Source organism: Hemicordylus capensis, chromosome 4, assembly GCF_027244095.1.
Source record: "Hemicordylus capensis ecotype Gifberg chromosome 4, rHemCap1.1.pri, whole genome shotgun sequence".
NCBI classification, from domain to species: Eukaryota; Metazoa; Chordata; class Lepidosauria; order Squamata; family Cordylidae; genus Hemicordylus; species Hemicordylus capensis.
In genome coordinates, this window is record NC_069660.1 from 19,849,414 (window position 1) to 19,864,951 (window position 15,538).

Below are 15,538 nucleotides of genomic sequence, written 5' to 3' on the forward strand. Positions count from 1 at the left end.
TATTTGTCAAATGGGGTGCCAAGGCTTGGGGAAGCCAGACAAGTTGTGGGAGGCAAATGAACAGCCTAAAGAGGCTTTGATATGAACCTTGACTGTCTTCTGCAGAATTACTGAGAAGTGGAGGGTCAGGAATTTTGCAAGCACTCTCACCCATCTCCCAGTTATGTGCCTAGAATATCCAAACTAGAACTTCTTCTTGTTGAAAAATTAAATATATTCTAAATAAGACACTAGAATATCTAAACTGCATACACAGGCCTAAGAAGTGAAAGCAACTTCCTGCAAAGTAATTCCAGTTGTTTTTTGTTGTCTTTGATGCTGGTTTTGTAGGTGTCTTTGATGAACTATCTCTTCTTCGTCCTTTGGGTATTTGCTCTTCCATATTCCAAGCTCCGCCCACATGCCTCAAGAATCTGTACATTCTGGTCCTGTTTGATGGTCGTCTGTAAAATGATATACCAGCTGAAGTTTGTCAAGCCCTCCAAGTATTCCTCAAACTGCACACAGGTCAGTTTGCTAGTATACTAAGGAAACAAATGTCTCAAGTCTTTTCCTGTGCCTGCTTTCAGGCAAGGCCTTTTTAAGCTTCTGAGAGTCCTGGGGGCAGAATTTATACTCATTTGAGCCTCCTCACTTTCCTCTGGCTAACATACTGCAAACTGTCATGCATGTGGTGAAACTTAATGTTTACGCCGTTCTGCAAGAGCAGTGTTGTGCAAGCGCAAAAATTGTGCAGAGTTGTGTGACTGTGTGGCCATTGTATGCAATGACTTCACTGATGCACAGCTACTGTATATTTGTACAATTTTTGTGCAAACATTACTTTTCACCACATGCATAATGTTGTTCAGTCTGTCAGCCACTGCATCCTGTGTCAATGTAATAACACAATATACTGAAAAGCTCATCATTTATTTATTTATTTATTTATTTATTTATTTGATTTCTATACTGCCCTTCCAGGTTTACACAGAGAAATAATAATTAAATAAGATGGATCCCTGTCCCCAAAGGGTTCACAATCTAAAAGAAACACAAGATAGACACCAGCAACAGTCACTGGAAGTAGTGTTGGGGGTGAACAGGGCCAGTTACTCTCCCCCTGCTAAATAAAGAGAACCACCACTTTAAAAGGTGCATCATTGCCAAGTTAGCAGGGGTCCTGGGGTTATATTTTAATAGATTATTTTTACTGCCTTGAAAGAAAAAGATTGATATTTCAAATGCTGAATGCCCCATACTTTGGATGGAGCCCTTTCTATGTATGGGGCGTGAGGCAATTCCCCACCCCCACCCCCCTCCGCCCTTTCAAAAAGACCTGCTTGCAGAAAACACAGGAATGCCTCATAGGAGTGCCCCCATGTCTTTAACATAACAAGTGACTCTAGTAGAAAGATACTCTAGGCTTGCTGTCTTGTCAAGCAGGTCCATGCAAAAGCTTCCCATGTTAAAATAATAGGCAGTTTCATACTACCAGAAGCAACTGAGGTTTCAGTGAGCATTTACAGACCAGGAGTGTAGGGGTGTGCAATTCAGTATTTTTGGTGTTTCTGTTCGGACCCGAACTGAAACACCCCTGTTCTGTTCTGTGCCTTTAGTTCATGTCTTTAAGGTTTAGATTGTATGATAGCAAATTAAAGTGGATTCATGGTGTGTCATTGAAAATCTCATTTGCTATCATAGAATCCACACTCAGAATACCTCAGAAACAACAGAACCCTGTACGCCATGGGTTAGAAACCCATGGGGGTGGTTGGCACCCTATGTGCACTACACCACCACTCACTCTGGGCCACCCCAGCACCCCCCAAGTGCACTTATGGGGCTGCTGAAAGCTCCATTCTATCATAACTTATGAGGAAAAACCTTAAAGACGTGTAAACTTCAACAATTCACCAAAAATCAGCCCTCTGCCCAAATCCTTTGAAAAAATTCAGGTAGCTTCCTTGCCCCTACCCGACACTACCACCAACCCCACACCGCTCTAGGCCACCCCTTTCCCCCCGACGTGAAGCGATACACCCCCCATTCTACCTAATGGGGGAAAACCTCAAAAACGCGTAAACTTCAGAAATTCACCAAAAATCAGCCCTCTGCCCAATCACTCTGCAATTGGGGTGGTAGCCTCCACCCATTAGGCACTACCACCCCACCCACTCTTTTGGCCCAGATACCACGTTATGCCCCCTATCTGCCCCAAAGACACTAAAACTTCAGAAATTCACTAAAAATCAGCCCTTTGCCCAATCCTTCTGCAATAGGGGTGGCAGCCTCCACCCATTGGGCACTACCACCCCACCCCACTCTTTTGCCCCAGGACCTTTTCAATTAAAGTAAAAGGAAAGCAATTTCTGCATTGAAATCAATGGAGGCAAAAAGGCGGGAAATTCAAAGAGACGTCAAACTGAAAATGGAGTGGGAAGAAGAAGACAAGGCTGGCACTTTTCTAGGGCACAAAAAGGAGACCCGAAACATCCGAAAAATTCAGACCCGAAACAGGGGTGATTCGTTTCGGGTCTGAAAATTATCGGGTCTCATCATGGGTGATTTGGTTCGGCTCTGAATCATCCGAAATTGGTCGTTTCAGGCACAGATCGTTCTGTGCCCGAAACGTTTTGCACATCCCTACCGGAGTGTGCATGTTCCCCCCAAATGAGCCTCTACTTCTTGTCCAGATTCTGATATGCTGAGATCAGGCATATCCTTCCCTACATCTGTCGGGAGCCCAGCATCTGTGACTTAGAGCTGAAGTAAGTTATAGATGTTGGGTTCCATGATGGAAGTAGGGCAGGATTAGGATATCCCCAGATTGCTGGGTTTGGATATCATGACTAATCTCAGCATATCGACGCCTGGACAAGAAGCAGAGGCTCACATGAGGATGGGGGAAAGTGTGTGCTCCAGGGGCCGCGGGTGCTCACATGGACCTCAGTTCCACCATTATATGTGAACCCGCCCAATAGCTTGGCACCACATTGCACAAGCATTTGTGTAATGGTTTTTCCTGCGAGGTGGGCTTTTTTAATGGTGTGATTAAACTGGGGTTACTCTGGGCTCTCCAAGGATCTACTCTCAGCGGAGAGATTGCTCTGACCCCAAAATCTCGGAGCAACACTGCTCCTTCGGGGTAGGTTGCCACCAGTTGAAGACTGCTCAGAAACCACTGACCAGGCTTAGACATGGCTTCAACAACCTAGAACTGTCTGGCTTGGGACTTATGGGCACTGTATAGCCAGAGCGCCCACAACCCAGTTCTAGACAACAGTATATATTATTCAGAGACACTCAACAGTAGCAAATGACCTTACGAGGCACATGGGGAAGAGTTCTGCTAGTAACCCTTCAGAACCTGTTAAATCAGACTGAAGCCACTTCTAAGTATATGAAACTAGGGTTGCAAACGGAATAAGGAATTGGTGGAAAGTCGGGGAACAGGAAGTAAAGATAGGCACACAGGAATTCAAAAGAAAATACAAAAACATTAACTGACTAGCTAGCACTGAGCTTTATCCTTAGAGTAGCAGTAGGCCGGTTCTTGGCTGAGGGAGCATTAATCCCTACAGTTTCTCCCCTTCTGGACACAAGCAGCATCTGGTGACAAGGTGCCTAGTTGGTGGCAACTCAAGACTGTACTGGTGACAAAATGGAGGGGTTCTTGTCCCCTACTTTATAGTGATACAAAAGGGGGAAGGCTTTCCCACTCTTCCAGAGTTAGACAGCTCTGGGGTCCAAGGGAAAGAATCCGTGTATCCCTGATGTAATGCTGGCCAATCCAGGATAGAGGTTTTCCCTCCAAACTGGGGGTTCCTTCTCCTGAGTGGGGCTGAACTAGCATGTCTGAGCTGAACCCAGTTTGAACTGGTTATCTATTGTGGAAAAGGCTTAGGCCTGGAGCTTGATGGTCCTGTCCCCTCAATAACAAAAGTAAGGAACTGTTGAGCTAAGATCGGGATCTGCATTTCATCACAGATGGGAAAGCTTGTTGGCCACTGCCCTCATTCATTCTTAATAAGAGACATGAGGGTTCCCAGGATCGTAGTCTAGAATCCCAGATCAAAGAATAATAGAATTCTAGAGTTCTAATGGACCTTGGAGGTCTTTTAGTTCAACCTTCTTCTCAGTGTAGGAAACTGGTGCAGCATCCCTGGTGGATGACTCCCCAGCCTCTCAAAAACCTCCAGTGAAGGGGAACCCACCACTGCATTAGGCAGACTGTCCACTGTTGGAATGCAGCTGTCCAAAAATGGCACCAGATGCCTGCAGAAGGGCACTGGTGCAAGCTGGGCTAGTTATGAAGTGGAACTCGCATATCCTAACACACCTTAGTCAATGAAACTCCATTGCAACAACAGCTCGCTGGTAGCAAATAAGGAGTGTAATTTTGCAAGTACTGGAATGTTTGTCTCCACAGGGGCTGCAGCGAAATTTGACCTATCACTATGCTGACGACGTTGATGAGTTACTGGAGAAATCTTTGTTGTATGTTGCTCCTGTTGACCCAGCGCACTGGTTTGGGGGGCTGCTGAAATGTCATGAGAACGCTCTCCCTTGCCTAAAGGTAGGAGGAACCTTACTGAGGGTTGGGCACCAATGCCATCATCTTCACTGTTTTTCAAGCGGGGGCCACTTCTCCCTGTGCTGACTTCCACCCAGTGCTGTGCTTTTCTTGGTGCCAGGAGGGCCCTTTAAGAGAAACGGAGACATCTCTTCATGGGCAAAGCACTCCCCAGCACTCTGTGCATGCCTTCCAAGATAGTGCAGGGGCTCAGGAGGGCTCTGTTTTCCTTCCGGTAGGTATGGCCACCTCCACATAGTGCCAGGGGGACCATGCAAAGTATTCAGCTTTGGCTGTAGCTTCACCCAGGCCCAATAAACAGTGAATCAGGGAGCCACACTTAGAACTGATGGGAGCCACCACTGGCCCCCGGACCTTACCATGAGGAACACTGCAATCAGGTTAGTGATATTGCAGTCATTGCAAAAATACGTATTCGTATGCAAGATAAGGAAAGTATTTTCTGCTCTGCTGCTGAGTAGAATGGATATTTGCCCAAGCCATCAGTCTATAGCAGGGTTTCTTAACCTTGGGCCCCCAGATGTTGTTGAACTATAACTCCCATCATCCCCAGACATGGCCTTTGTGGCTGAGGATGATGGGAGTTGTAGTCCAACAACATCTAGGGGCCCACGGTTAAGAAACCCTGGTCTATAGCAGCCACCAACCATCTAAGAGTTTGGACATAATAACTACACTTTACAATTCAGGAGCCAACAGGGAGAAAGCAATCTGACAGGATCTGGTCTTGTGGTAGCGAGGGAGGAGAGCTGGCCTTGTGGTAGCAAGCCTGGATTATCCCCTTTGCTAAGCAGGTCCACCCTGGTTTGCATGTAAATGGGAGACTACATGTTTGAGCACTGTAAGATATTCCTCTCAGGGGATGGGGCTGCTCTGAGAAGCGTACCTGCATGCTTGCATGCAGAAGGTTCCAAGTTCCCTCCCTGGCATCTCCAGATAGGGCTGAATGAGACTCCTGCCTGTAACCTTGGAGAAGCCGCTGCCAGTCTGTGTAGACACTACTGAGTTAGATGGACCAGTGGTCTGACTCGGTATATGGCAGTTGCCTGTGTTCCTGGCTGCTGGTAACAAGGGCATGGATTCCATTTACAGGGATGCCTGAAATGGACCTAGGGGTGTGGTTGTGCAGGACTCTTGCACCTACAGGGGAGGGGTCAACAATGTAAGCACAGCAACAGAGCCTCTGCTAGTTCTGGTAGGGCAAGAACAATATTAATTCCTCAGGGGTGGGGGGGAGCCTGCAAATTATTTTTCTCTTTGCACTGCCAAAAGTTAGAGATAGGCCTGGCCATGCATTATGAAGAAATGGCCATACTTATGAAGAATTCTTTTTCCTCTGTGTGTGTGTGTGTGTGTTTTAACAGAATCACCTCACCATCTTGGTTTTAATGGCACTAGAAGCAACTGTGTACCGCCATCAACTTTTCTACCGGATTCAGAACCAGCTAGTGCCACCTGCCACAGAAAGTATTTTTCACAACATCACCCGGGAGAACCTGGATGATGGGCTACTCAGCTGCATCAAATATTTTATCAACTACAGTTTTTACAAATTTGGATTAGAGGTAAGAAAATGTTTGTGAGTCACACACATGCCTGTTTGCAGTTGCAGTACTCTATGGGGAACTGGGATGATAAAAGAGGTCCCCCGCCCCCATGAGGGACATTATTTCAGGTGATAATGGAGACTCTGGTCTATGGCCGTAATAAAGATTAGATTGGATTGGATTGGATTGGAGATGGGGAAAGCAACTTGCCTAGGAAGAAAGAGGCTGCCAGTTTGAATCCCCACTGGTATGTTATGGGAAACACCTATATCGGGCAGCAGTGATATAGGAAGATGCTGAAAGGTATCAGCTCATATTGCGCAGGAGATGGCAATGGTAAATCCCTCCTGTATTCTACCAAAGAAAACCACAGGGCTCTGTGGGCATCAGGAGTTGACAACCCAATGGCACAACTTTAAACTGGAAGCCAAGGTGAAACTTGCATAGGCCTGGTTTACACAATTGTTCATATCTAGGTTTAACGTGGGTTACTGACATTAGTGTGTTTGTGTGAACCCATGCCAAGTCAGGAATCTCAGATTCATCTTTGGCCATAAAGCACCTTGGCATGGGTTTACACAATCATGGGTTCACACAATGAAACCCAAATTAAACCTAGATATGAATGATTGTGTGAATGAGGCTGTAGAGTTGGTTTACAATGCTGAACAGCGACATGTTCACAGATTACATTAACACTTGAGTCCTATTCAGGAATGTTGTACCTGTACCTGTGGGTGGATAGGGCCAGTTACTCTTCCCCTGCTAAATAAAAGAGAATCACCATGTTAAAATGTGCCTCTTTGCAAAGTTAGCAGGGGTAACATGCATACAATAAACACAGACGTACAGTGTATGTTGAACACAGTGTTTGCATAGGGCTATGGAGAAAACAGTTTGTGTTCCCCACAGACACGTGAAGGAAGCTTTGTGTGAACTGGGCTATATGGTGTGTGTGTGAGTGTGTGTGTGTGTGTGTGTGAGCAGCTATTGCCTTGACCACAGTTGCACTTTTTCCAGAAGCTCTAATAACATGTGAACACAGATCCATGAAGAAATCACACCTGTTAACTGAGTGAAGAGGCACCTCTTTTATATATTCCCTTATATTTAGCAGAGCGAGAGCAACTGTCCCTATCTAACTTCAACACAACATCTTTCCAGTGGCTGTTGCTGGTGTCTGCCTTGTATATCAGATGGTGAGCCCTTTTGGGACAGGGAGCCATCTCTTTCATTCATGCATATTTCTGTGTAAACTGCTTTAAGAATTTTTGTTGAAATGTGGTATATACATAGGAACATATATCTTAAATGGACAACTGGTCCACCTAGTTCAGTATTGTCTACCCTGACTAGTGCTGATTCTCCAAGGTTACAGGCTCTCCTACCTGGAGATGCCAGGGAGTGAACCTGGGAACTTCTGTGTTCAAACATATTCGTCGTCATAGTAGAAATTCAGCAGTGTGATCTGGCCCATCAGCAGTGGTCCAGGGGGCTTCCACACTAGCTCTTTGAAAATCATTGCAAGATTTGGGCAGAAATTGCCCAATGATTTTCAAAGAGCTAGTGTGGCCGTACCACCTCAATGGGCCACACAATGGGGTGTGGCCATACCAGCTCCTGTCCTGTGATACTACAAAAACGCACTGGTGGGATATATGTATAATATAAGCAGATGAATTATTTGGGCTCCTTGGAGGAAGAGCGGGATGTAAATATAAATCTAAAATTTTTTTAAAATTAAAAATATATAGAGTCAAAGGCATTATCTTATGCATGTGACAATCAACTCTAGATGGCAAGGGTGGCTCAGTGATCTCTTCTGCTCTTTCAGATGTGCTTAGTGGGTGCCGTTAATGTGATTAGACTGCGCATGGACTTCTATGCTGTCATACATGCCAGCTGGCTGATGTACCTGTTGAGCTGCCGTCGAAGGAGAGCAATTGCTGAAGTCTGGCCCAAATATTGTTGTTTCCTTGCCAGCATTGCGGCCTTTCAGTATCTGCTTTGCATTGGTCTCCCATCTGCTTTATGCCAAGGTAAATGCAGTGCTATCTTTTCTGGGTGGCAGAGGTGCATTTGCAGGAGATCTCTCAGCAAAGTTAATGATGTGAAAGTGGCCTGCCCAAAAGGCTAGTTCTGTCACCCACCGGAGGGAACGGCTGCTGCCCAAAGCTTTCCCTCTCGGCAGATCCCTCGGAATCAAATGCGTCAGGACTGTAAGCTCAGAAACTTGTTTAGGATGCTTTGTGTAATGCAAATATTTATTTGCTGGCAGATTATCCATGGAGAACCTCTCGTTGGCTGCTCCATTCAAATCTGATTAAGTGGCTCTATCTACCTGATTTTGTAAAGAGGCCTGATGCGACTTTTCTGCTGTGTAAGTATAATTTGCAAAGTGCGCCATCCGTTTGACATACATTACAGTGTTTCCCAACTGCCCCTCACCCAGGCATGTGGCCACCATTGAGCAGGAGAGGATAAGTGTTCCCCAGTGACTGTGGACTCGTGCACTTCCAGAGGCCATCAGAGGCTTACCCTTGCTTTCCCCCACATCTTTGGGGGGGACACTGATGCTCATCTTTCCCTGCTCTGGGCATGCTGCATTCAGCACCTCATTCATGTGTCATTGGAGTTCGGTCCCCTATGGTGTGTGGACGACGAGCCAACTACAACAAGCAGATAGGCATCTCACCCATCTTGCTGCTGCTGGCTGCGCCCCCTTATGTATGATGCCATACGCAAGGGGTGTGGCCGGCGTGTGCTGACATGTGCACACATTAGCAGAGGGGTGCTGTTGAGCTCGTCCCGCAGCTGCCGGCAAGCTCCCGGTGCACACTTAAATGTCGTTCACATGACGAAGGTGGCTCGGGCTGGGGGGAAGGCAGGAGCCTATCTTCCTCAGATCCACATGATCTGAGCCCAAATAGGGCTTCGCTGCCTGCACTGCCAGATGAGTGGCATGGCGGCAAGCGGTGTGGTGAGCGGGAGGCAGGGGAGAAGAAAGCCAGGCTACCAGATAGCCCAAAGTTCATTGCACAAGCAGCATGGTGCATTGGGAAATCTGCCTTCTGCCAGGACACTCCTTCCCCCAGTCTCTATGGTTAAGATGGATACCAGCAGCTCGGGAGCAGCTGCCGGCAGCCCGAGCACCCATACGACTGGGGAGTGGGTAGGAGGCACACACTCATCCTCCTACCTCACTTCTAGCCTGGGTTTCTAAACAGGGCTGCCTGGGGGCACAGCAGCAGGATATGGAGTGATCCCGGCACTGCACACAACCAGGCCTACCTGGGTAGCCCAGTTCTATCCCATAGGGTTGATTGTGTGTATGACCTTTTAGAGTAAGGACAAAAAAATGAGGGACATTGGCTCCCCTGAGAGAACTTTTTGGGAGGGGCAATGGCAAAGCTGCTGCATGATTTACTCTTTTAGTGCATTACGGGGTGAGTCAGCCCAAAGTCACTCTGAAGCAAGAAAATGGTGAAGGGATGAATTTGATCTTCGGTTCAGTTTCCCCCTCTTCTTTTCTTCATGACAGATGACTTCCTCCTCCTCCTCTTTGCCTCCTTCCAATGGCAGGTGTTTGAAGATGAACATAAACCTGTTGTGAGGCTGCAGGCTGGAGATAATGTCGAGATCAGCCGGGGCCTTGACCCAGCTGGCCTCAGTGACTACAGTCCAGTTCCAAACTTCGTCCACTGCAGGTCAGAAAGCAGGGCGTGAAGGAGGAGGGAAAGGGGGTTCTTGCACCATGATGAAACAGAATGGGGATTTAAGTTTGACATCATTCTGTGTAAGAACCCGAGGTGTGCCATAGCAGGGAATTTTGTGTGTGATTTATTTATTTATACATACATACATACATACATTTCTATACCGCCTAAAACGCAGGTTCTCTGGGTGGTTTACAAAACAATAAAAACAGCCAATAAAAGATTAAAACATTTCAACAATTAAAATTAAAAGTTAAAACTATTAAAAAAAATTAAAACACAGTATCTAATTAAAAGCCTGGGTGAACAAATGTGTCTTGACTGCCTTTTAAAAAGTTTTCAGAGATGAGGAGGCTCTTATTTCAGCAGGAAGTGTGTTCCAAAGCCTTGGGGCAGCAATGGAGAAGGCCCGTCCCTGAGTAGCCACCAGACGAGCCGGTGTAATAGCATGTATGCTTATAAGAAATAGATGAAATGAAATATGTCATAGATGAAATGTCATATTTATTACACCTCCCATCCTCACTCCAAGGACTGCCCTGTATAACTAAGCCTATGAACCTTTAACTGAAATAACTGCACATTCTTTCTTTGCTTCCACTGCCCTCCTCTTCCTGTGTTGTCATCCTTGGAAAGAATTTTATATTGTAACCAAGTTTGATCTTCAGTTCAGCCTAAGGATGGGCAAGCCAGGTGGTAGCCCAGAGCACCTTCCTGAAGCAAGAGGTGCCAACTTGGCAACTCATGATCTGTTGAGTGTACTGTCTGCAGTGAGCTAAGGAAAAGAAAAAGCAGTGCGTTTTATCCTTTCATTCAAAGTTGTAAAGGTTGTTGGGATGCAAACTGCAAAAACGAACTCCCATCAGTTACCATGGGAGGTGCTGAAGACCCTCCTTGCCCAGGGCACTATGTAATCTAGAGCTGGTCCTGATTGTAACCTCCCTGAGGCAGGGACTTGTCCAGTGTTCCCTCTAAGGTGTGTGCACATGCACACGCTCGAAAGGTTTTTTTAAATGTCAGTTCAGTTAATTTTAGATCCTGCTCAAGTTGAATCAGGAAGGCCGCAGTCTGAATGCACGTGCGCACACACACACTGCCTTGATACCACTGCCCAGAACAAAACTCATTCTGCACACAGATGAAAAAAATTAGAGAGAACACTGGACTTGTCCTCTTACACTCTGTAAAGCTCCATGCACACTGATGGTGCTTTATTTCTTCTGTTGTTCTTATTGCTGGTGCCTGAGCCTGCTCCCAAAGCAACTGGCTGTGATATACTAGGGAGTGGTACCAGAAAATAAGGACTGTCCTTGGTAAACAGAATGATATGTCACTCTCTGATTAAAGAGTTGCAGCCAATTCAGTTCTCACCGAGTTCTTCAGCTGCCAAATGCATGCATTTTATTTTTGTTCTTCTAACAATTTCCATTGACCCTCTTCCTACAGGTCGTATCTGGATTTGGTGAAAGTGGTTATGTTCAGATACCATTTCTGGTTTGTCCTTTGCTTGATTTTTGTGACTGGGACATCCCAGATCAATATCTTCTGCATGGGCTACCTGGTGGCCTGTTTCTACTTCATGCTCTTTGGTAGCAGCCTTCAGCTGAAGCCAGTCAAAGACATACTCAGACTGTGGGACTATCTGATCGCATACACAGCTTTGGTGATAGCAATGAAGAACCTCCTTGCTGTATGTATTGGACCATATTTTTGTCAAGCTAGAGCCTCTTTGTCAAACAAACGTGCCCTTTACCATAGCATTTCTCGCATGGTGCACTGTGAAAAGGGCTGGTGCAAGGGCAAAACAATCCTATAATCTCATTTTAGGATGTTTCCAGATGGAGATGGAAACATCTCCATTTGCTATGATAGAATGAGAATTCACACCTCAGAAGTTTTTTCTGTGTGAATTCTCATTCTATCATAGCAAATGAGATTTTTTTCAATTAGACAACTCTCATGACCCCACTTTCACTTTTTCACACTCTCAATTACTATGAATATGAGGAAGTAATCAATTTAGCACACTTCACCTTATGAAAACAAACCTCAGAATTCACCAAAATTCACCCCTCTGCCCAATCACTCTGAAATTGGGGATGGGTGGTAGCCTCCACCCATTAGGCACTATCTACCAGCCCACCCCACTCCTTTGGGGCAGATCCACTTTCTGCCCCCAATCTGCCCCAAAGACACCAAAACTTCAAATATTCCCCAAAAATCAGCCCTCTGCCCAATCCCCCTGAAATTGGGGTGGTAGCCTCCACCCATTAGGCACTACCACCCCACCCCACTCTTTTGGGGCAGATCCACTTTCTGCCCCCAAACTGCCCCAAAGTCACTAAAACTTCAAAAATTCTCAAAAAATCAGCCCTTTGTCCAATCCCCCTGAAATTGGGGTGGTAGCCTCCACCCATTAGGCACAACCACCCCACCCCACTATTCTGCCCCAGTCTCCACTTTTTGCCCCAAGCTGCCCCAAAGACATGAAAACTTCAGAAATTCACCAAAAATCAGCCCTTTGCCCAATCCCCCTGAAATTGGGGTGGTAGCCTGCACCCATTAGGCACTACCACCCCACCCCACTCTTTTTGCCCGGATCCCATGCTATGCCCCCGAACTGCCCCAAAGTCACTAAAACTTCAAAAAATCCCCCCAAATCAACCATGAAACGAATCACCCAAATTTTTTGTGCCCGAAATTCGGGTGATTTGGCTCGGGCCCGAAAAATATCGGGGGACATCAGGGGTGATTCGGTTCAGCCCCGAATCACCCGAAATTGCTCATTTTGGGCACAGATCATTCTGTGCCCGAAATTTTTTGCACATCCCTAAAAGGCACCCTAGACCACCACCTCCACCTGAGCATCCAAAAGCAGAGCTGGGTCCAACAATACCCACGAGCTTCTCTTTCAAAAGGAATGCAACTCCACCCAGAGCTGATTGAAATCCCCCTATCCCAACTGGCTTTCCTACTGACCAACAGCACCTCTGTCTTGTCTGGATTTAATCCAGCTCATTACTTCCCGCAGCCCCTTGTTCAGTATATCCACTGTTTCCCTAAGATCTGATGACAATAAGGTAGAGCTGGGTGTCCTCTTCATGAGCTGCTTGGCACAAGCAGCACAAGGCCAGAAACAGAAAGCTGCCAGGAATTCATTTTGACTCAGGGGCTCCAATACCCTTATATCTCTAAAATGTAAAATCTGATAATCACCTTTTAGAGTCTGGGAAATGAGTGAGGGACAGAGGGAATTTATTTAAGAATGGGTGCTGGGGCATCAAGCTTGCATTTACAGCAAATGCAGGCATAATGCATTCCATTCTTGAAAGTGGGGTCATTCAAACCTCTCGAGTGGTTTAGTTCTTACAGCATGCAGTTGATCCTACAAAATTATGTAGATGAACTCACCCTCTTCTTCAGCCACTAGATATATACAGTGCTTAACTCAAGAGCCGCTTCTCATGTTTGTTTGTTTGCTTATTTATTTATTAACATATTTTATACCGCCCAAAACTTACGTCTCTGGGCGGTTTACAAGAAGATAAAAACAAAGTAAAACATTAGTTAAAAACAAAACAAGAAATTTAAAAATCAACAATTTATTTATTTTTAAAAACAATATTCTAAAAATGTTTACTGTTTGAAAGAATACTATACACAACTCACTGACTTTAAGACACAAGAACTCCTGAAATGGCCTTTCCGTTCATAATGAGTTCCTCCAGAAGCGTCTTGTTCACAGTACTCATTCAGGCAATATATGTGCACATTTATTCAGATGTGGAAATCCTGCCCCAAAACAGCAAAAACTTGAGAAGTGGATTTTGCTGTCTCACTGACTGTGCTGGTTTGAAAAGGCCAGTCTGCAGCAGAAAGGAATGCCAAGAGGTCCTGGAATACGGTATTGCTGATCTGTTCTGTTTCCTTCTTTGCCTACAGATTGGAGCATGTGCCTACCTTCATAAATTACAAAGAAACCACTGTTGGCTCATTCAGACTTTTGGCATGTTCTGCACCATTCCGGGATATGATCTCGGTAAGTGGGAAGTAGCACTGATAAAGAGAGGGCCTCCATGCTGCAATTTACTGCGCATATTTCTAAATAAAAGAACCACATATTCTTTCTACCTTTTCTATTTTGTCGAACTTGCTGCTTTACAAGAAACATTACCTTTTAAAGTGACTTGTACGTTTGCTAAATATAAGAATGCTACCAGAAAGGAGCATGTGTGTGCATGCATGAACAATGCAGAGGGAGCCCTGGTGTGACATCCCTCGTCCCAGGGCAGGCAGGGATTCCTATTTACCTAGAGCAAAGGTGGCAGGGAGCTGCTGGGTGTGGCAAGAGAAGGCAGTTGCTACACAAACACAGAGGTTCAGTGTGACCAAGAAGCCAGAGCAGCAAATTGTGCTTTATGGCATTTCCAGTGTGCAAAAAATGCATTTTACTTATTTATTATTTATTTAATTTATATACCGCCTGACTCCAGAGGCCCCAGGTGGTTCACAAAAGCAAAGACAAACAAGACCAGCTATTAAAACAAGAGTTAAAAAATCTAACACATTCCAAAATTACAGCAATTTAAAAAATCTAAGCAGCAATTAAAAATTTAAAACTCAGAAATTTACTAAAAGCCTGGCTAAAAAAAATGTGTCTTAAGGGCTCTTTTGAAGGCTGTTAAGTCACAAATGCCTATAGGGAATGCGTTCCACAGCCTAGGAGCGACTACAGAGGAGGCTCGCTCCCAAGTCACCGCCAGAGGAGCTGGTGGTACGGAGACGGACCTCTCTCATTGATCTTAATGTGTGGTGGGGATCATGCAGAAGGAGGTGCTCTTCCAGGTAACCTGGTCCAAAGCCTTAAGTTTAAGGCGTTAAAGGTAATTACCAGCACTTTACATGTTAGAGGGGAGGAGTTTGGCTAACCCCAACGATAACAGAGCCAGTGTGAGCAATGAAAGTTGAGTCCACTAAAGACTAGCTTGAGACAGTTGTTTAAGATCCAAAGCAAGTAAGCTTTCTTGGGGAAGTTACATACTGTACTTGGATAGGAAGTGTGTATGCCTGAGCATTCTGTCTTCATAGCACAGAAGAGAGAGAGAAGCCACATGGCTAATGGAGTCTGCAGAAGAGAGCAAGAAGCAGTCTGGGAGTAAGAAGGGTGGAGCAATATCCCTGAGAATATCAGTCTTCCAATCAGAAGCCAGAATGGAGAGACAACAAGAGTGGGGCAGGGGGACAAAGAGAGAGACCCTTGCTTACTATCATTATGCCTAGTGCCCCTAATGGTCACTAGGATAGAAGGTGCAAATGGACGATGCAACTGGAGCTATATCTCCAATATTACAAGTGTTGTCTGACATTCAGACTAAGAAAGCATCAGTGCTTCCAACAAAGTGTTGGTGCTGCAGGGGCATTCCAGAGTAACACAATGCACGTGCTTGTGGGTTTTTGTTTTTTGCCAATCTTCTCTGCTTCTGCAATTGTTCCATGTGACTTGGAAGTAGGTCCCAGAGGACTGCATGGCCCTCAGGGACACTTCTCTTCCATGTGCTTCTGGGGGAAGGAGAGATTGAGATATATCAGACCCCAACACACACCTGTGCAAAAGGACTCTGGAAGCGCTACAAAAGCAGTGTGCACGGCAGTGCCTCCACATAATTAGTGAGAATGTTTACCAATGACAAAAAGATCTG

General features: G+C 45.6%; 1 protein-coding gene across 1 annotated transcript in view; it reads left to right on the forward strand.

Annotated features, from left to right (window-relative positions):
* LOC128322323 (piezo-type mechanosensitive ion channel component 2-like) overlaps positions 1–15,538 on the forward strand; it is a 119,569-nt gene that overhangs the window by 37,241 nt on the left and 66,790 nt on the right. Inside the window, exons 19-26 of the mRNA XM_053243383.1 lie at positions 331–507; positions 4,412–4,558; positions 5,941–6,141; positions 7,958–8,162; positions 8,402–8,503; positions 9,665–9,830; positions 11,286–11,529; positions 13,782–13,878. Coding sequence (XP_053099358.1) covers positions 331–507; positions 4,412–4,558; positions 5,941–6,141; positions 7,958–8,162; positions 8,402–8,503; positions 9,665–9,830; positions 11,286–11,529; positions 13,782–13,878 — 1,339 coding nt within the window. The remainder of the gene's footprint in view (positions 1–330; positions 508–4,411; positions 4,559–5,940; positions 6,142–7,957; positions 8,163–8,401; positions 8,504–9,664; positions 9,831–11,285; positions 11,530–13,781; positions 13,879–15,538) is intronic.